General features: G+C 39.0%; 2 protein-coding genes across 5 annotated transcripts in view; one reads left to right on the top strand and one right to left on the bottom strand.

Annotated features, from left to right (window-relative positions):
• The window catches only part of LOC106822376 (major allergen Equ c 1-like), a 441,100-nt gene that overhangs the window by 82,949 nt on the left and 335,439 nt on the right, over nt 1–22,712 (bottom strand). The window lies entirely within an intron of this gene.
• ZFP37 (ZFP37 zinc finger protein) lies at nt 726–14,617 on the top strand. 3 transcript variants are annotated; one of them, XM_044779030.2, is made up of 4 exons: nt 726–1,136; nt 6,160–6,241; nt 6,535–6,669; nt 11,647–14,617. In XM_044779030.2, exons 1-4 carry the CDS (start codon nt 924–926, stop codon nt 13,200–13,202), a joined length of 1,986 nt encoding a protein of 661 aa, XP_044634965.2. In that variant the 5' UTR covers nt 726–923; the 3' UTR covers nt 13,203–14,617. The 3 variants fall into 3 exon arrangements, with proteins under 3 accessions (XP_044634965.2, XP_044634964.2, XP_014709465.3); XM_044779029.2 differs by having other exon boundaries at nt 828–1,136; nt 6,157–6,241; XM_014853979.3 differs by having other exon boundaries at nt 833–1,136; nt 6,115–6,241.

Below are 22,712 nucleotides of genomic sequence, written 5' to 3'. Positions count from 1 at the left end.
GGGGAGACTAGGCAGAAACTGTCCCGAGATTAGGGGGCCTAGGGAGTCTTTCTCATGAGTTCAGTGAAGAAGCACTGAGAATTGTATTGAGACGAACGATTGAGAGGACCAGGAAAGCAGGTGCAACCACTGCTGACTGAGGGATAACTAGTTCATTCCTCCTAAGTGAAATGTGCAAAATGGAGTATGTTTGACTCTGGACAAAGGAACAACGTATTTGGGACAACTTCACTAGCCTTCTGCCCCATGGTAAATTCCAGCAGGGCGAACAAATGCTATGTCTACCTGAGTCTCCACTCTTTCTGCATTACGCAGCATAGTACAGCAACCTAGTCTGCACACATTAAAAGGTCAACAAATAATTGTTAAATGAATGACGTTGAGGCATGAAATCGTGCATTGAGAAATTATTTCTGCTCCAATTCTTAATTATTTGGCTGAAATAACTCCGTCAAACCCGGGTTCGCACTGAGGGGTGATGTGTTCCTTTAACACGTGGCTTCATTTTTTTCTTATTGTTCGTATATCATAAATGAAAAGACATCACATATTTCAAAGATTAGCGTTCTCTCCCTATAAAAACAATGGTATCTGCCCGATCGGGCATTTCCCCCTTTTTCCTTCCAATTTCTCTTATTATCCTGGCTGTCTGGAGTCCGCGCTGGGCATTTCGATTCCCGGCCGCTGTCTGCACTGCTTGATTCGGAAAAGCAACTCTGAATTCCATATTCAGGTGGTGCAAGCTCTGAGCGCCGGGGGTGGGGTGTCAGGCACAGCGAGGCACTCTGCAGGAGGTAACCGAGCCCACTTTCCGCCCGCTCGCATCTCACCACTCCAGGACTCTCGGAAGAACCCCCCGCGCACCCGCCTCCGAGTCCGCCGCGAGCCCGGGGTCCCTTCCGTACGGCAGAGCCTGGGTCAAGATGGCCGCGCCCTGGGCCGTTCCCAGGGGCGCCGCCATCACAGCTGCCGGACCGGCTGGGGCCGCGCTCCGGGTGGCCGCCATGTCGGCCGCCGGCTGCGATCCGATGCTGACAAAGCTGGAGATCGAGGACCTGAGGAAGAGTGCGGGAAGGGCCGACGAGGTCGGGTGTCCACCGGAGATGGCCGTGTCGGAGCCCGGGGGCAGCGCGGCGGTGAGTGCGAAGATGGAGCGGGCGCAGTCGGGTGTCAGAGATGGTCTAATTGGGGGTCAGTGATTGGAGGGTTACTGTATTCTCTGAAGATAAGTGATTTGGAAATTGTTGGAGGCGATGCGGAAGGGCCTTTTGTGAGGTTAGTGTTCTGAGGCATCTGTGGGCTGAGGGATGATGAGGGGATGGTTTGTGGCGTCAGTGAGTGCTACAGGTTAAGGAAATCAGTGTTTTGAGGGATCTGCGGTGACAGTCAGGAGGGAGGAGAGTCTGGCAGTCACTGAAAGGTCAGGCTTTGAAAGGCTTTGCGGATCGGAAATTGAGGGCTTTGTAGTGTGTTAGAGATGGAGACGTCATTGGGGGTGGGCAATTTGGGATGTCTGTGGGAGCCAGTAATTATGGGTGCCTGTGGTGGTTAGAGACGGGATTGTCGCTGTCAGTGTGCAGAGGTACGTGCGAGGAGTTCAGATAGGAGTTTATTGCAACAGTTAAAGAGAACAGATGATGATGTTTTAGAATAGGGTTGTAGCAGTGCAATGAAAAGAAATCAGTTTAATAATACATATGGAAATGAGCCAAATAGGACTTACTGATGAATTGATATGGAACAAGAGGGAAGAGAAGAATCAAGATTTGCATCTAGACTTTTGGCCAGAGGAACTAGATGGTGATTCCATTTTCTGAGAAAGGGTTAGGTTGGAGATGAGATTTGGTAGATGGAAATGGGAGCCAGGGTGGATGACAGTGGTTCTGTTTTGGCCATGTCAAGATTCCCATTACACATTCAAGTAGAGATGTTGAGAGCCATTAGATATATGAATGTAGAACTTAAGATGTCTGGGCTAGAGAATTCATATTTGAAAGGAATCAGCATAGAGATGGTATTTAAGGCCATAAGACTGGATGAGATCACCTAAGGAGAGAAGGTAGATAGGGAAGAGAAGGGGGCCAAAGACAGAGTTCTAGATCACTCTGACATTTAGAGGTCTGGTAGAAGACAAAAGAAAAGAGAAAAAAAAAGGACAATGAGGGATAGCCACTGAGGTAGGAAGAAACCTGTGTAAATGTGGTGTCAAAGAAGCATAGAGGGGCCGGCCCGGTGGCGCAGCGGTTAAGTGCGCACTTCTGCTTTGGCAACCCGGGGTTCGCTGGCCCGGATCCCGGGTGCGGACATGGCACTGCTTGGCATGCCATGCTGTGGTAGGCGTCCCACAAATAAAGTAGACGAAGATGGGCATGGATGTTAACTCAGGGCCAGTGTTCCTCAAAAAAACAGAAAAAAAAAGCATAGAGAAAAAAGCTTTTCAAGATAATGGGAGCAGCCAGTTGTGTCACGTGCTCTTGTGAATCCCAGAAATATGATTATAGAGAATTTGACTTTGGCAAGATGTAGTTCAATGGTTATTTCAATGGACTAGAGCTCTTTTAGTGGAGTAACGGGTAAAATCTTGTTGGGATTAGTCGAAAGAATTGGAGGTAATGAAGTAGAGACAGCAAGTATAGACAACACTTACCAAGAGTTTTGCTGGTAAATGGGGCAGAGAAATGGACATTGGATGGGACATGAGATCAAGAGAGAGTTTTCTTCAGATGAGTGATATTAAGGCAACTTTGTCAGTGGGAATGATCCAGCAGAAAGGGAGAAATAGGTGGTACAAAAGAGAAAGGTTAATTGCAGGGGTGAAGACCTTGAGAAGGCAGTTGGGGATGGGATCCAGAGCACAAGTGGAGAAACTGGCTTTAGGTAAGAGAAGGGACATTTCCATCTCAACAGAAAGGAAGACAGATGATATAGGTTTGGTAACAGTTTGGTGAATTGGTGGTATCAAGGCAAGGCAGTTCTTGTCCATTTGCATTTATTTTCTCTTTGATGTATAAGGCAAGTTCATCAGCTGAGAGTGGGAAATGAATAGATGTTGGAGAGTTCAGAGAGAAAAAGGAGAATATTTGGAATAATCATCTTGGAAAGAAGAATAGGATGCTGACAATATTGGATGCCCACTTGAGACACATTATAAATTTGAAGTGAATCCAGTCAGCACAGTTGTTTGATTTTTCTCTTGCGATGTTCAGCTTCAAAGTTGCAGGGAGAGATTAAGACAAGAGTTGGGTTTGACCAAGGTGAGACTTTGCTAGGTGAGTACAATGGAGAAGAGGGGTAAGGAAGATAAAGCGGTTTTCAATGGAGTGTGTATGGTGCTAGAACAGGGAATCTAAACAAAACAGAAGAAAAGTAAGGCTATAAGGCAGTAGAAGATTATGAAAAAGTGGTTAAGATCAATGGATCAGAGGGCTCAATGAGTTTGGAGAATTATTAGAATGGAAGTATTAGAGAAAGTGAGCTGGCAGGAAAGGAAATAATGGTTAGAGGGTAGAAAGTTTGAAGTAGAGATTTTGGAGGTGGTAAATTGATGGCAAGGGCTAAGGAATGGATGGATATGAATAGGTGGCTGAGTTTGAGTGGAAGAAAAGATTGTTGGAGTCAGGAAAGAGAGAGGCCAGGGTGTTGAATGGCTCTTCTACATTGACACAGAGATAGTGCAGGAGCTGTGGTGAAGAGGAAGCTGGTGCTAAAGTTTTCAGTGAATAAGGCAGAATGACTGTGCAGAAAAGTTAACGTAACAGGCCTGAAACTACTGTCCTTGAAAAGCCCTGCTTGCAAGCTTGGCTTTTGGCTGGCATCTTAGAACTCAGATGTCAGGAGGGTTCCTCCATTCCCACAACTGATAAAAGTGGCTCCCTGTGCCTAAACTATGTAAACAATGTGGTTCATGCTGAACACCTGCTTTCCTTCTAGGACTCTTGGATTTTTGTATGGGCGGAAGGTACCCGCATGAACAGCCCCTCAGAAAAACCTTAGCCACTGAGTCTCTAATGAGCTTCCCTGGTAAACAACATTTAACAAGTGTTATCACAACTCATTTCTGGAGGAATTCAGTATGTCCTGTGACTCCACTGGGAGAGGACTCTTGGATACTTGTACCTGATTTCCTCTGGACTTCACCCTCTGCACCTTTGCCCTTCACTGATTTTGCTTTGTATCCTTTCGCTGTAATAAATCATAGCTATCAGTACAACTAGCTGCCGAGTCCTGTGAGTCCTTCTAGGGATTCATCAAACCAGAGGGCTCATGGGTTACAGTCTGGTGACACTATAAACAAGCTATGGATTTTGAAGGATCCAAGAGAAATGGTTGAAAGTAACCATTTACCTCATCTTCATGCCCTGAGGCACATGGATTATGCGGGGAGACAAACAGCTTCCACTGGGGAGTGCTGTAAGGGAGCAGGATCCTCAGGAGAAAGGTAGATTTTGGTTAAAGCAAGCAGGTGAAGGGAATGGTTAAAGAGGTTGAGGGTGTAGAGGGGTTTGCTGGCAGTGGTTAGGATTTCTGTAAAAGCCACTGTTTGAGAGTCCTGTTGGAGTCAGTGACTGGGGATTGATAAAATAAGGGATTTGGATTATGCGGGAGGTAGAAATCGATGTGTTCTGTGGGTATCAATAGTTGAGGAATTTGTGGGAATATGTATTTGGAGTGTCTGTAGGGGCAAGTGATTGGCGAGATCTGTTGCTGTTAGTGATTGGGAGGTTTGTTGAGATCAGCCATTTTGGAATTATAGGCTCAGTGATTGGGAGGGCAGTGACAATCAATGATGGGGGTTATTAGGAGTCAGTAACTGGATGTTTGTGAGGTTAGAGATTGGTGACATATGCAATTAATTGATTGGTGTTGTGTGGGAGGAAGGGGTTATCTTTAAATGTTACAAAACACGTGTGAATGTATAATTTTCCCATAGCCGTATCATCCTCCTCTCACTTGCCTAGTAAGAGGAAAACTTTAACATGCTTAAATTTCTCCCCTATCCCCAACCCCTACCAGTTATATTCCTGCTTATTTTTCTTTCATCATACATCTTGATTTTAAGGATACTTTTATAGCAATTGCACAAGAACATTATCAAGTTATTTAGATATAGCTAGACATTTTACTGGTTTTACTATTCATAGCTCTCTCTTGTATATTATTCTTTCCCAATCTTAAAATCTTGATTATGATCCAATTGTCCTTCTTTTAAAAATCATTCCTTTTCTTCCTCTCCCCGCCCCCCAGTGTCTCCCTGCCTCTCTCCTCCTCTTTATTTTTAAAGTACATAGGTAATATACTTTCTGCATCCTTATATACCTAAAATACCTTACTTTGCTTCCAAACATAAATGATTTTTTGACTGGTTATAAAATCAAGGGTCTCAATTCTTCTACCTGAGAACTCTAAAACACTACTCCATAGTCTTCTGTTATAGAAGAAAAGATAAAGATGATTCTGTTTCTTTCTTTCTTTGTTTTTTTTTGGTTACTTGTCTTTCTGATATTTGTATGATTTTTTTTTCATCCTCTTGAATAAACAAATTCACAGTAGGGACTGTCTTAGTCAGTTTGGGCTGCTACAACTAAGTACCATAAACTGAGTGGCTTATAAACCACAGAAATTTATTTCTGACAGTTCTAGAGGCTGGAAGTCTGAGATCAGGGTGCCAGCTTGGTCAGATTCTGGTGAGACCCTCTTCCAGGTTGCAGACTTCTTGTTGTATCCTCACTTGTCAGAAAGAGCAGAGAGAGGAAACAAGCTCTCTGTTGATTCTTATAAGGGCACTAATCTCATTCATGAAGACTCCACCCTCATGACATCATTTAATCTAATTACCTCCCAAAGGCCCTATCTCCTAATATGATCACACTGAAGGATAGAGTTTCAACATATGAATTTTGGGACGACACAAACATTCAGTCCCTAACGGGGACATTTCTTAATATGACTTTTGTTTCTCAAAAAAAACAATGCAAAATTGGGTAGAGAATAGGTATCCTATACAATATCATGATCAACAGAGAATGGTCAAGGTAAGAAGAAGTCATTAATATCCTGTCCAAATCACTCACTAATATGGATAACATTAGACTGAATAGGAATATGTTATTATAGGGATCAGTAAGATTCAAAGATGTGACTATGGCCTTTACCCAGAAGGAATGGGAGCAACTGGATCCTGCTCAGAGGAACCTGTACAAGGATGTGATGCTGGAGAACTACAGCAGCCTTGCTTCAATGGGTAAGGACCGTTCCTTCATAATTCAAAATGTGTCCACTGTGATACCTTCTCTCTGAAGTCTGGATTTTTATAGATCAAAGAGTTTTAGTCCCTTTTGGGTACTAGACAGGATACTTGTGCCCCTGCCTCAACAAAGGAAGTTCTACTCAGATGAGGTACATGGGCATCTGTATTATGAAATTTCGGAAACCATGTATTTCTTATCCTTTTAAGGCTCTAAAGCTCAAATGTTAGGGCTTTATTTCTGGGATGGCTGTTGTTATACATCAATTTCTACCCTTTCTCATGAGCAGGGTATCAAGCTGCCAAACCGGACATGATCTCCAAGTTGGAAAAAGGAGAAGAGCCGTGGTTGGGGAAGGGGAAAAGACCCAGTCAAGGTGGTCTGAGTGAAATAGCAAGACCCAAGCAAATAGGAGCCCGTGGAAGTAAGTTCCTAGTTTCTTGGTGGTAACTTTGGAATTCTTCAAAGAATAATTTATTCTTACATTCTTTTTAAAGATCCCAGACCTTTCTTTCTTAACCATAAAGTAGCAGTAGAAAAATATCAGAATCTCCTGGGGGAAGAGGAGTTTAAACTACAAAGATTCTCTAACCTTAGAGATTGTAATATCTCATCCTTCTATGAACTGGTCCACGTGAGAGATTCTCATATGAAGTTACTATAGTTGTAAGCCAGTGTTATGTATGAGACTTTGCTTCTATCACTTCTATCAGTCAGCTTAGGCTAAGTTATGCTCCAGTAAATGATGACCCCAAAATCTTAGCAGCTTACAACAGGAAAGAGTTGTTTCTTGCTCAAGCTACAGCCCTATTCCACATTATGTTGTGGACCTACAATGAAGGAGCAGTCCCTATCTGGCAAATTCTGATCTCATGGCAGAGGGAAAGAAGAGTGAGTGGAACCACATGATGACTCTCAAAATCACTGAATGGAAGTGCTGGATATCTCTTTCTGTCATTTTGTTGGTTAGAGCAGATCACCTGGTCACTCCTGAGTTCAACAGGGTATGAATGTATAGTCCTTCCACAGGGAATAATAATACAGTCTGCCACATCACTCAGGTTGTGGTGGGAAAAATGGTGAAGACCAGGCCTCTAAACCTTTGGTACAGCCCTTCAGATGCCTAACTGACCCGTCCATATACTGTCTTTCCTCATCCATGTTCTCTACTGCTCAGCTTTCAGAAGGAGCATTGATCTCTCTTAGCTGTTCTCTGAATCCCGGCAGTGCGTTTTAAAATTATCCTCCTTTTTCCTAATATCCTCAGTTTTTCTCCCTTCCTCTACCCACACTCTGAGACCCCATGGTATCAAATTTCTCTCCTTATATATTCAGACATTCTTAGATATGTCCTCTTTCCACATCTGTTGGCATGATGCTCCTGCCCCTAATTACTTTGCATTTCTCTCCTTTCACTGTGAAGTGCTCTAGACTTGTGGTTATATACCACAGTGCATCATCATTTCCATTTTCTCCTTAACCCTTGCAGGCGAATCCCACAGAATTCATGCCTCTATCTAAATTTCTGACTTTAAAGAGACTACTGCTTACCTTCCAATGCATATTTTAATGGTTTTGATCAGCCTGAAATTCTTGCTCACCCAGCTTGACTTATACCATTTGAATCTGATCTTATCCTCTAAGTGTTTCTTTACCCTTTATTTCACCAGATTCTCTTCCTTCTCACTTTGCTGAAGTGTCCCTAAGGTTTTATCTTCTGCTATCTGTTCTTTTTTTTCCATTATATTTCCCTCAAATGAATCATCCATTATGTAAATACAAACTATTTATTCTACACTGGTGACTTCCAAGATAAATTTACCTTGTCCAGATAAATCTCCAATTCCTTTGTCTTGCACTCATATTTTAATTGCTTATAGGACAGCTCATTGTCAGTGTCAGAAATTGAAAACTCTATCTTTTTTTCTAAATTAGAGCTGCCTTTCACCTTTCTTATTTTTATCAGGGTCTACTCTGATTTAGGCCTGTCTACCATGGAGTTCTGTGAATCTTTGCTTTCTGCTTTCTCTCTTGCTATCCTCTCCTCAGTTCCTGGTTGGTTTGTTTGTTTTCCTCATTTCTCACTGACATCATCCAAATCAAGTTCGTATTATCTCATACCTAAATTGCTCCAATTCTTAGGTGGATTTGTTGAATCTTTTTTTTTAATAACTCATCTTAGATGTTGCCACCAACCATTAATATATTCAGCTATTATTTAAGTCACTATAGTTCCCAAATTAGCAGAATGTCCACAATATCTTTTTAAGTTTCCTCTGACCCTGAATTTTCCAAGACTCCATGACTTTCTGAGACCAGAGGGAAAGTCCTTCAAATGACAAATGACAAGACCTCATGGAGTTTTTGATCTATTCATCAGTGGCTCCAGTGTTGGCTCTCTTTACTTTTTGCGCTGATACTTGGTGCTACAAGTGAAAAGTAATCCTGAGTCATTTAATACATCTTTGTCATTGCTACTGTGACTCTCTTCTTGGTTCAGGTTCTTATATAGTACTTGGAGATTCTGCAAGGATGGACTGTTCTGTTCCCTCCAATGATTTTCTGGGTCTAGTGAGCTCCATACTTCAGTTTCTAAAGTTATAGTTATTTTAGCTTAAAATTCCTGTTTTATTTACTGTCTCAGATTCAAGACAAGCTTACAGCTTTAATCATATGCTCTGCCAGACCCACCTCTCCCTTGGTATTACCCTGTTATTATACCAATTCACTAGTTCAGATTCTCGTCCCTTCACTCATGGTAAATTTCTCTTGTAGTGCTTTATATGTTTTTCTACTGGCCAATGTCAGTTGGAACCAGCCCAAACCATCATTATAAGAGGTTCTTATAGTGTTTCGCTACCAAGGAAAAGGTTTGAGTTTTGATCCCTTTCTTCCGAGAAGGAAATTTGCCTCCCCAGCATCCTTGGCTATTGGAAGATTCTGCTTTTGCTATGCTACATAAAAGTCTTGTTATACTCATTCTCCCAGGATGTTTGTATCACTTAAAATTTTCTAAACGAAAAAGCAGCTAGCAACTTCCCTTCTCCCTACTGTATCTGTACCATTACTATATCTATACTTACAAAACTTGATCTTCTACTCCATGGGAACTAATCTCTTAAAGTCCTCCATAGAAATAACATTATTTCTGGGGGCTAGCCCTGTGACCAAGTGGTTAAGTTCGCACACTCTGCTTTGGCGGCCCAGGGTTTTGCCGGTTCAGATCCCAGGCGCGGACACAGCACTACTCTTCAAGCTGTGCTGAGGTGGCATCCCACAAAGCAGAGCCAGAAGGACCTACAATTATAATATACAACTATGTACTGGGGGGCTTTGGGGAGAAAGAAAACAAAAAAGAAGATTGGCAATGATATTAGCTCAGGTGCCAATCTTAGAAAAAAAATAATAGTATTTCCTGGGGCCAGCCCAGTGGTGTAGTGGTTAAATTTGTGCACTCCGCTTTGGCAGCCCGGGGTTCATGGGTTCAGATCCTGGGTACGGACCTACACACCACTCATCAAGCCTGCTGTGGTAGAATCCCACCTCCAAAATAGAGGAAGATTGGCAGAGATGTTAGGTCAGAAACCATTTTCCTCAAGGCGAAAAAGGAAGATTGGCAACAGATGTTAGCTCAGGGCCAATCTTTCTCACCCAAATAATAAGTAACAGTATTTCCTGGCTGTATATTCAAATACCATAACTCTTTTCTGTTTGATCCTAGTTTTCACTTTATCCACATAATGCTTCATTATGAACAAGGTGACTGTTCACTCTCTATATCTTTCTAAGGTTACGAGCTGAGCTTTCTGAGGTCTGAGCTCTTACATATGCTTCTCTCTTTGAGTCTTTGTGGATTCTCACCATGAAGATTTTTCTGCTTTTCCATGCACATAGTTGGAAAAGGCCACCCCAAAATTGTATGCCCAGCTCTTACGCTTTTAGGTTTTTATACATGTGATAGCCATATCTAGTTAAAAGTAGTCTTTGGGTTTCTATTCTAAATTCTTAGGCGTGAGAATATTATTGGACTACCTGGGGCTCCATGTTTACCACTGTCCAATTGGTTGTTTTCAACCAGAGGTTGGATCATGTAGTACAAACACGGCTGCCCACATCTGTGAGTGGGGGTGGTGGTCTCGGGGAAGGGAAGCCTGCATTGAGAAGATACGTTAAAATGTATAATTGTGTAATGTGTGGAGGAAAGAATGTGAACAATTACTTAGAGCTGGGAATAAGCTTAAAATTTATTACAGGCAATTAGTAGAATGACCTAGCAGAAACAAAGGTGTGCTCCACAGCAAATTGTTGGAAAACAAGTATGTGTGTACACTGTAAATCCAAATGGTGTAAAGTTGTTTGTCAATCTCATTACTGTGAATTTCATCATATGGTAAAAGCATCAGGGAACTCAGAGAAACTGTAGTTTTTTTAGTACAAGAATGTCATTATATTGATCATGGGTGGCAGCAGTGCAACACCCTTTCCTGCTTATTCCCTCAGTCACCTATAAGCTGTTCTGTACTCCTTGATGGACTTACCTTATTCTTTCTATTTTGGCTCTTTGGGGTGCAATAACAAAAATTTACTTGAGCTAGCCTAAGTAAATAGAGGAATTTATTATGAGGCCATGGGTATATCTCTTGTAACCTAAGGGTAGATACTTCAGTCAGACCTTACCAGGGATTAGTACCAGGAACTGGGAAGCCATTAGGAATTAGGATTGTGCAAATGGTCTCTTTGAGGACACATGATCTTACATCTCTGCTTCTCTGTGTATATATGCTTCATTCTTCATACTGATTAACTTTCTGTTGAACACAGGGAAAAAAGGCTTCACTAGTACTTGTCTAATAGAATTTTTTAAATTTAAGCATCCAGTGGAGACTAACTAGAGTCTAAATTTTTAGAGGAAGACTCTTATTGGACATCTTGGCTTTTGCCAGATGTCTCCATCTGTGACTGTGGAGAGTTGGATTAATACGGTGCAGGCTGTAGGAGCCAAGTACTATGGGTTGATTGTCAGTCATCAAAGCTGTGCACCTTGGGCTAAGGAGAGACCTCAAAAAATGTCATCTACAATCAAAAGCTCTTTGAACTTCATCTGTTCTGTCTTCTCTGCTCATGTTATTTCATCTTCTATCCCAGGTTGCAAAGTCATATTAATAAATAGCCAAAGCTTTTTCTAATCACTATTATCAATTTTCTTTTCTTGTTTTTTACTATGGCACTTTCGCCCTCAAGTGTAAGAGAATAGGGACATTTGTGCTTGATAGGTCATTCACTTTGGGATACTAGGCTTGAATAAAGATTCAACCCCACAACAGGGCATTTCTTTATGAATTGTATTCCAAATACAAGAGTGCAAAGATTCACAAGAATGTCTCATTGAATTCCATTTTAGAAGTCCAGCAAGATGATGACCAGCTAGAGAATCACCAGGAATCTCAAAACAAACTCCTTAGGGAAGTTGCATTTAAGAAAAGAACTCTGACTAAGAAGAAAGGCCATGAATGTAGTTCATTGGGGGAAAAAAATGTGAGTACAAAACATCCTCCTTCAAAAAAAAAGCTTCTTAAATTTGAGTCACATGGTAAAAGTTTGAAACAGAATTTAGATTTACCTGATCATAGAAGAAACTATGTAAAAAAGAAACCTGATGTAGCTAAAGAGCAGAGAAAATCATTCAGCCATAGCTTATCTGATACAAAGAAAGAAAAAAATCAAACTGGAAAGAAACATGAGAAATTATCCAACCAAAACCCTTCTAATAAGCATGACAAAACTCAAACTGGTAAGAAACGTGAGAAATTAGGTCATCCCATACACAGCTCTTCCCATACTAAATGGGACAAAATTCAAACTGGAGAGAAACATGAGAAATCATCCAGCCATAGCTTATCTCCTACTAAGCATGAAAAAACCCAAGCTAAAGTGAAACCCTATGAATGTAATCAGTGTGGGAAGGTTCTCAGCCATAAACAAGGACTCGTTGACCATCAGAGAATTCATACTGGGGAGAAACCATATGAATGTAATGAATGTGGGATAGCTTTTAGCCAAAAGTCACACCTTGTTGTACATCAGAGAACTCACACTGGAGAAAAACCATATGAATGTATTCAGTGTGGCAAAGCCCACAGTCATAAACATGCCCTCACTGACCATCTAAGAGTTCATACTGGGGAAAAGCCCTATGAATGTACTGAATGTGGGAAAACCTTCAGACACAGTTCAAACCTTATTCAACATGTGAGATCTCATACAGGTGAGAAGCCCTATGAATGTAAGGAATGTGGAAAATCCTTTAGGTATAATTCATCTCTTACTGAACATGTGAGAACTCATACAGGTGAAATACCATATGAATGTAATGAATGTGGAAAAGCCTTTAAGTATAGCTCATCTCTTACTAAACATATGAAAATTCATACAGGTGAAAAACCCTTTGAATGCAATGAATGTGGGAAAGCTTTCAACAAGAAGTCACACCTCATTATACATCAAAGAACTCATACTAAGGAGAAACCCTATAAATGTAATGAATGTGGAAAAGCCTTTGGACATAGCTCATCTCTTACTTACCACATGAGAATTCATACAGGTGAAAGTCCCTTTGAATGTAATCAATGTGGGAAGGCCTTCAAACAAATTGAAGGCCTTACTCAACATCAGAGAATTCATACTGGGGAGAAACCCTATGAATGCATTGAATGTGGGAAAGCCTTTAGCCAAAAGTCACACCTCATTGTACACGAGAGAACTCATACTGGGGAGAAACCCTATGAATGTAATGAATGTGGAAAAGCCTTCAATGCAAAGTCACAACTTGTTATACATCAAAGATCCCACACTGGAGAGAAACCCTATGAATGTAATGAATGTGGGAAAGCCTTCAAACAAAATGCATCCCTTACCAAACATGTGAAAACTCATTTAGAAGTGAAATCTCCTGAGTGAAATGGATGTGGGAAATCTTTTGAATGAACTGAAGGTTGTATTTTACCTTAGAAGTCTTCTGAATTTCAAGAATGTTAGAAGGCCTTTAATAAGAAGTTCCAGCACGTTACACATGAGAGAATTTGAAAGTGAAGCTTCACATAGAAGCAATAGATGGAGAATTTAAACTTGATACCAAACCTTCTATGGAAAATATTGTTTTCTAAAACTCAATTATTATAAATGATGTATGTGTTCAGATTGAAATATAAAGCTTTTAAAATTGTTAATAAGTTGAATAATCAGAGCAATAGCAAAAACAAATTACATATGCTAAGAATTCCTGAGTTGCTTGAGTGTTGTGTACTTAAGCACCACACATGAGAAGTGAATTTGCATATGTGCTTATTGCCATATATAAATGTGTGTGGCCATTGGTATGGGTCTCATCTTTGATATTATCACCCAGCTCTTTCTTAATGTCTCTGTTAGCTTCTGCATCAGTAGAAAACTTTAAAAAAGAGTTATTATTGGTGCCAGTCCCATGGCCAAGTGGTTGGGTTCGTGCGCTCTGCTGTGGTGGCCCAGGGTTTCGTTGGTTGGAATCCTGGGCGTGGACATGGCACTGCTCATCAAGCCACGCTGAGGTGGCATCCCACATGCCACAACTGGAAGGACCCACAACTAAGAATATGCAACTATGTACCCGGGGGGCTTTGGCGAGAAAAAGGAAAAAAAATAAAAAACAAAACACAGATGTATTATTTAAAAAAAAAGAGTTAGTATTTATGTAAAAAATGTTAACACAAAGCTAAGAGAAAATGAAAGAAAGCAGCTGAAGATACACAGGTACTGGTAGGGAATGATGTGCGAGATAAATTGTTAGGTGAAAAAAGCAGGTTGCTGAACTGTGTGTATAGTATGTTCCTACTTGTGTACAAAATAGTGTATGTGTTTGCCTATCTTCTTCTGTCTGTGTATATGTATGTATGTATGTGTGTATGTATGTGTGTAGATATATATATGTATATAAATATTTGTATGTGAATAGACTTGGTTTGAATAAATACAGAAGGAATTTAATAGAGGTTGCCATTGGGCACAGGAGTACAGGAATAGGGTCTAGGATTGGAAATAGACTGACTTTTTATTGTATACTGTTTCAGTGTTTTTTATCATGTACATATATTATTGTCACAAGTAAAATTCTTTTAATGTGGATAATTCAACACTAATTAAAATTTTCACTGAGCCCACTCCATGATGTTGTTTGACAAAGTAGAAGTTTCTGTGCCTATTCATGAATGATGATGAATCTGAGGATATGGTATTAAACTTGATACTGAATTCACAGAGACTTCTCCTATCCAGCACAAGTTCTTTCATTGAAATAATAAAATATAGTTGTAAATAATGAATTACAACTATAACTATAACTCAGCAGTGTTTGCCCTTTTTTGAAAGACTGAAAATGAATTGTGATTGAAGGTGAGTGAAAGTGATTTTCTGAAAAATCATTCCATTTTGTCTCCTATTCAAAGCACTTATACACAAACACCTCAATCTGGGATTTCAAATGTATTGCTACAAATGCCACTACTCCTTGTTCTTGCCCAATTAGCAGACATTGTTAATAAATCTCTGCAGTCTTTCTGAGTGAATCTAGACTTGTCCTCAGAATCATTCTTAAGTATGCATTCTGGAAGGTATTATGAATCCATTTGGGCTTGCACAGGAGACCTGTTTTCTGCTGCATACCAAGATTTTTTTTACTCATGAGTCATAGATAAAAAATACAGCTGAACTGTTTTAAAATTTAAGTTGTTATGCTAAAAACAATGATGTTAAGGACAGAAGTGGTTTTCTAACATAAAGTAATAATAATATTTGGCATGTATGTCACCTTTTACATTTTTCACAGCACATTGACTACATTACTTCATTTGTTCCTCAGAACAAACATATGAGTCAGTAAGCAAGACTTGCCTAGTCATCAGCAATTCTGCTCAATAAATATTTCACCTAAATATTAGTCTAGCATAATGACGGGCCTTCAACAAATACATAATTCAATGCCATCCTTGCAAATATTTCCCATTCAAGTTCCTTCCTTCCTGACCTCCTCATTTCAGAGAATTAAAAGGTATAAATATTGAGAATGGGATTTGTGTGTGTGTGTGCATGTGTTGAAAGATCAACTCATGGATATTATGACCTCATTTCCAAATAAATTATTTGCATTCAGAGGAAGAAAATGCAATGTGAAAGCCATTTCCACTAGTAATTTATTACCAAGTGGAAATCTTGCACTGTGCACAGAATGAATCATCATTGTCTGGGACTATAGATAATCTGCACTTTTTAGAAGGATAAAACAATTGCAGGCTATGGCTAGGTTAAATTTACAACACCTCTTGGAGAACCCATAACAGTACCATACATGGACAGTCAGGAATATAGTTATTACTGAACAGTAGAAATGAATGCTGAAAGCCATCCTGTGCAGTAAACAATGAATTAAAGTTAGCATCAATGAATGAAGAAATGATGTCTAAAAGTGATCAGAGGTGAACAATAGACAACAGACATAGAGAGGTGAGTCTAAATCAATGATACCCAAACGTTAGCATGCATCACAATTGCCTGGAGGGCTTGTTAAAACACAGACTTTAGAAATGGGCCCCACCCACAGAGTTTCTGATTTCAGTCAGTCTGTGGTGGGGCCTGAGAATTTGAATTTTTAATATGTTCTCAGAGAATGCTGATGCTGCTGGTCTGTGGACCACACTTTGAGAGTTACTGATTTATATCATTGTTTAAGTAAAATTTTAAAAGTTTTAAATGTTTCTGAGATATTTCTTTAATATAAGGAAGATAAAGGGACATATACCATAAAGTAAATGGTTAACAGCTTTTAAACATTTATTTATTCAAGTAATATTCATCATCTCCTATATGCTGGGCACTATTCTAATTCCTAGAGATACAGTAGTCAACAAAACAAGAAGGAAAAAAACCTTGTCATACAGTTTAATTCTAGAGTGGCAGACAGACAATAAACAAATAAGTAATTAAAATACAGAGTATGACTGATGGTGATAAGTGGTACAGCAAAACACAAAGCAGGGAAGGGGAATGGAAGTGTAGAGGAACGCGGTTTTATATGGTCATGGTGGTGGTGAAGTAAGCTCAAGCTCACTTAGGTGGTGACGCAAGCAGACTTGAAGAGAGTGAGGGAGAAAGTCATGTATAATATACGAGGGAAGAGCATTCCAGGCATACATCTTTTAGAATCTAAGGGTGTGGGAAAAGAGAGAAAGATGCTGAACTCCTCTGAGATAATGAAGAAGAAAAATAGGAAATTTTAAAAATTAAATCAAGATTTAAAAAATACTAGGTTTGCAAGAGAGGCAGAAATCAAGATCTCTCATACATCGCTTTTGGTCGTCAAGGTTGTACAATGTATTAAAATGTATATCTGACAGTCTATATCAAAGCCTTAAAATGTCTCCCATCATACTTCCAGTAATTTAGTCTGTGATGCATAATCAATGTGTACTACAATATTTGTCATAGAACACAGAGAAGTTGGATATAAGATAAATTGCTAGTTAATTGATTAAATAAAGCATGATACCCTCATAGAATGGAATACTATGACATTCAAAGTCATGTTTTCAGATTATAGTTAAGAAGACACAAATGGTGATCACGTATTATTCTCAGTTAGGAATGTATTAGACTGATGCATCTCTAGGCATCAATTAAGTGATCAACTAATGAAGAAAAGCAAAGTTTTTCACAAAATCTCGCTGCTAGCAGACTTTAGCTAACATCTTGACTAGAAATGAGTCACATGACTATTTTAAGAGAGCCTTAAAAACTTGGGATCTTTGGCTTCTTAACCTTCATAATAAGGAAGGAAGGACAAGGGCATTAGAAAATGGGTGTCGAGCCAAACAATCTATAACATCTGAAATAATAATTAAGTAAAAAACATCAGGTTACAAAGTGATACATACATTAAGATCTTAATTTAAAAATATTTATCATGTTTATACACACAAATACATGTGCTGGAAAATGCATAATATTGCCATCATTATGTGACAGCGGTTCTTTCAGGATTGTACGAGTAAGTTTTATGTTTTTCTAAGTAATTTTTATATTTTCATGAATTAATTTTATTTTGTTATAATGGGTCTCCATTTTCGGTATGGCCAAGTAGATTCTTACTAAACCTGACCCTCCCACAGATAACAATTATAAACTCTGGACAACACACATACACACATACAACGATGACCTAAAGGTACTGGAGAGTGAACAAAAACGGATATGGAAAGGAGTTGAAACTTGAAAGAAGGGAATGGTAGGAGGTTTGATCACATTTTTATGGCTCTTAGCCTGAGGAAATACTGAAGTTGGTGTGGCAGGGGGATAATTTGATAGAAAACATGCAGTATTTTTGACATGAAAAACCATAGGACTGAGTTTAGGGGAACCACAACTCCTGGGAAGTGGAGGCAAGAATCCTAGAAGAGAGAGACTCAAAGAGGGGGCAACCCAAATTCTGTGAGTAAACTCTGCTCAAGTCTCTGGCTGACCCCGGAACCACGCATGTATGTTATGGACTCCTAACCCTTCAACTAAAGACAAAAGATCTGAGCTTTCATTTGTGCTGCTGCCTCAGAGACAGAGTTTGAAGTTCAAATTCAACCATACTAATTAATTGATAAAACAAAACATTAACACTCTTCAGAGAAATATATCAGAATCCAGAATCTCCATAACTTATCATTCATGATATCTAGGATACAAGAAAAACTTACTTGACATTCAAAGAATTGGGGAAACATGACCCCATTTCAAGAAAACAGACAACCAACCCAGAAATTGGAATAAGCAGAGGAAGATATTAATATAGCTATTATAACTATGCTTAATGAAATAAAGAAAAATATGCTCACAGTGAAGGTAAGGATTTAAACGCAGCAAAGAAATAGAAACTACAAAGAAAAACCAAAAGAAAATTCTAAAACTTAAAGATATGTCTGAAATTTAAAATTCACTGGATAAGTTTACTAACAAAATGTAAAGGACAGAGGAAAAGTCACTGAACTTTTTTTTTTTGAGGAAGATTAGCCCTGAGCTAAATGCTGCCAATCTTCCTCTTTTTGCTGAGGAAGACTGGCCCTGAGCTAACATCCATGCTCATCTTCCTCTACTTTATATGTGGGACACCTACCACAGCATGGCATGCCAAGTGATGCCATGTCCGCACCCAGGATCTGAACCGGTGAACCCTGGGTCACCGAAGTGGAATGTGCGAACTTAACCGCTGCGCCACTGGGCTGGCCCCAGAGTCACTGAACTTGAAATAGATTAGTAGATATGACCCAAACAAGTGAGAAGAAAAAATGATTAAAAAGACATTAATAGAAATTCAGTGACCTGCGGGATGATAATAAAATGTCTTGCATATGTGTAGTTAAAGTTCCAAAAGAAGAGCAAGGAGAAAATGGGACACACAGAATATTCAAAGACATTGTGGCTGAAATTTCTCCAAATTTTGTGAATGATATAAATGTACTGATTTGAGAATCTCAGCAAACTCTAAGCAGGATAAATGTGAAGAAAACAATGCTTAGGCATATCCTAGACAAGCTGCTAAAACCTAAAGATAAAAAGGAAATCTTGAAAGCCAGGTGAGAAATGACACATTATATGTGATAAAAACAATTCTAAGCACTGGTGACTTATCATCAAAAACTATGGAGGCCAGAAGACAGTGGATCAACATCCTTAAAGTGCTGCAGAGAAAAACAAAACACACAATGAAGAAATACACAGCGCAGAATATACAACCATGCATCGGGGGCTTTGGGGAGAAAAAGGAAAAAAATAAAATCTTTATAAAAAAAGAAGAAAAACAAAACAAAAAACGTTCAAGCTAGAATTCTATATCCACAAAAATATCCTTTAAGAATAAAGGTGAAGTAATGATATTTCAGATAAAAGAATTAAGAAATTTGTTCCCAGAAGACTATAAAGTTCTTCAAGTTGAAGGGAAGTGATACTAGATGAAAACTCAGTTCTTTAGGAAGCATCAAAGAGCATCAGAAATGATAAAGACATTGGTAAATATAAAAGATTATTTTAACCTGTGAATTTCTTCAAAATAGGATTGTTTAAAACAAAACTTATAGCATTATCTTATGTGGATTGCAAGGGATTTAGATGCAATACATATAGCAACTCTAGCATAAAGAAATGGGGGCAGACCTAAATTTCCAAATTCTATGTGATATGGTACAATATCAACTTCAAGTAGACTGAAAGTCAAGAGTTTATAGAGCAATCCCTAAAGAAACCGTTAAAGAGTAAAGCAAAGAGGTATAGCCAAAAACACAACTGATAAACTTAAATGAAGCTCTAAGAAGTATTTAAAAATTACTAATGGAAGCAGGAAGGGAGGTACAGAGGAACAAAAATCAAAGGGAATAAAAAATATGAATAATAATATGGTGGACCTAAACCCAGCCATAGCAATAATTACATTAAAAGTTAATGGACTAAACACTCCAATTCAAAGGCAGAGATTTTCTTGATGGATTAAAAAAACAAGACCCAATTTTATGCTCTATAAGATCCAGACTTTATAAAGACACAGATAAGTAAAATTAAATGAATTGAAAATGACATACCATACAAATAGTAAGCATACAAAGGTTGGAATGGCTATATTAATAGCAGACAAACAGACTTCTTGATAAAGTGCATTAACAGAGATAAAGAGGGCCAAATTAAAGAGATAAAAGGATCAATTCATCAGGAAGACACAACATTCATCAATGTCTATGCACCTAAAGTATATGAAGCAGAAATTGAAAGACTCAAAGGGAGAGATCTACAACTCCACCATCATAATTAGAGATTTTCACATCCCTTTTCTAGGCAATGGATAGAAAAAATAGACAGAAAAATTGGTGGTAAAGACATAGATAACCTGAAGAACACTACAAAAAATTTTGACCTAGAGCCAGCCCTGATGGCCTAGTGGTTAAAGTTTGGTGCACTCCACTTCGGCTGCCTCAGTTCAGGTCCTGGGAACAGAACCACACTGCTCGTCTGTCAGTAGCCATGCCATGGCAGCAGCTTACATAGAAGAACTAGAAGGACTTACAACTAAAATATACAAGTATGTACTAGGGCTTTGGGGAGAAAACAAAAAAATTTTAAAAGGAGAGGAAGATTGGCAACAGATGTTAGCTCAGAGCAAATCTTTCCTAGCAAAGAAAAAAGCCTTTGACCTAAATGATATTTATAGAACATTAATTCTACAACTGTAGAATTTTTTCAAGTGCACATGGTATGTACACCAAGATGGAAAATACACTGGGTCACAAAACCAGTCTCAATACATTTAAAACAACTGAAATACTATAGAGTATGTTTTCTGACCACAATAAAATTGGAGTTGGGTTCTCCAGAGGCAGATACGGAGACAGAGTTAGAGGTATCAGATGTTTATTAAAGATCAATACCTATGAAAGGAAGGGAGAAGCAGGATTCAGCAAAGGAAGAAGTTTAAATACATTACAGGCCCAACAAAGCCTTTGCCAACCTGGTGAGGACCTCTGGAGTGTTTTTCTCATTTAAGTGTCTTATATTTGGCCTTTATACCTACGCCTTGCTCATTCACCACATGCAGGCTGCCCTGCAAATGGCATGATCTCAGGTAAGGCAGCTCTCTGTAGCTGAGACCCACCTTTTAAGTACCTGACAGCTAGAAGTTGTTTTCTGATTGACCTCCCCACAGCTGAGCGACAGGTCCTTCCTTGAAGAAGAATCTTCATATGTAACTCGATGTCTATCATAATCTATCCCTTGCTCTGCTCAGATATACTTCTCCGTATATATCTGTGAAGTACTTCCTCCAGGATTTCTAAGTTCCTTTCTGCCTGGGAAGAAATTAGAAGAGAGAGATTAGTGGGATAAACTACAGTTCCTGCTGCTACAGTGGGCTCAGGGTCATAGTGGGTAAGTTTGTATGCTCTGCTTCAGCGGCGTGGGATTCACAGGTTTGCATCCTGGGTGCGGACCTAGTACTGTTCTTCAAGCTACGTTGTGGTGACATCCCACATAAAATAGAGGAAGACTGGCAAAGATGTTAGCTCAGGGCCAATCTTCCTCAAGCAAAAAGGGGAAGATTGACAACAGATGTTAGTTCGGGGCCTATCTTCCTCACAAAAAAAAGAAAAAATGTAACTAGAGATCAGGGAAAATAAAACAGAAGGTCTCTTCCAAGGAAACTTGCAACATAGTCATACAAGTTATAGGATTTTTCAGTTAATTAAGGTTGAGCATGTCATCTGCAATTTTATGATTTACCTTATACATTAAGTGTGATGCTTTCTTGAGGGCAGTAAAGATTTTTTGGCATTTAGATTTGAAGTTATTCTCCTGATGGAGCTGCGTGCATATGATGTAGTAGGTAGGCAGTGTCTTTAACATTTACCAACCCATGATAAATTCCATAACAGCTTTCTCCACAGCTGTTTCTTAAGCCATTTTTCAATGTAAGTATAGGGCATAATTATAAGGCAGAAATCAGTTTCTAGGCAGGAAAATCATGAGGTCCAAGTACGCAGCTGTCAAACAGTCTGCCTCAATCCATGAATAACATCTACAATTTTTGGAGCAGCATTTCTCAACCCTTGGAGTTTGTAAAATTAGTCCAGGAGAGTCATGCTATTAAAGGTAATAATAGTATCAATTTTAATTTGCAGTTTTTAACTAATAAATAATCATATTTTTTTTTCTTTAAAATGCAGTAGCTTGAGAGCCTCGAAGTATGTATCAAGTGAGCATGCTTGGTGGATAGTGGAGATCAAGTGAATTTGCTCATTTCTGTTGGTTTATCAGTCAACTAAACACCGCTAGTCTGCATCTTGGTGGTTGTGATTGTCATACGGTTTTATATGTTGTTATTTGAAAGTATATATTGTTTCATTTTTACCTATAATGTTCCATTGATTATACCCACTGTGTAATATATAGCTTCAGTATAATAGTTGTCACAGTGGGGAGCGTGCATTCCTTAGGAGATGTGCAAGATGATCCACTGGGGTATGAGGAGAAAAGTTGAGAACTGCTACTTATGTGTCTTTTTCATTATCATAATATCTCAGTATTGAAGTACATACATGTAATTGATTTTTTTAAAAACCTATATATTATTGATGTGCGTGTTTCTTTCTTTAACTGAAAAATATCTCACCAAGAGTCACCTCATTAAAACAAAAGACACTCCTATCACCCAGGAAATTCCAAGGAATTTAGGAGCACTGTATCAGGAACCAGTCGAAGACCAAATATTAGAACAAAAGATACTCCTACCACCTTTATTGCATAGGAACTTACAAAGGTTTTAGGAGCTCTGACTGTGAGCCAGGGACAAAGATCAAAATATGTATTTCTTATTATGTCACGGTATCAGTCTCCAATTTTAAAAGTTTGGGGACTACC

The sequence above is a fragment of the Equus asinus genome, chromosome 10, assembly GCF_041296235.1.
Source record: "Equus asinus isolate D_3611 breed Donkey chromosome 10, EquAss-T2T_v2, whole genome shotgun sequence".
In the NCBI taxonomy this organism is placed as follows: domain Eukaryota; kingdom Metazoa; phylum Chordata; class Mammalia; order Perissodactyla; family Equidae; genus Equus; species Equus asinus.
The sequence above is the reverse complement of the archived record's forward strand: the minus strand, read 5'-3'. Positions and strand labels throughout refer to the sequence as shown.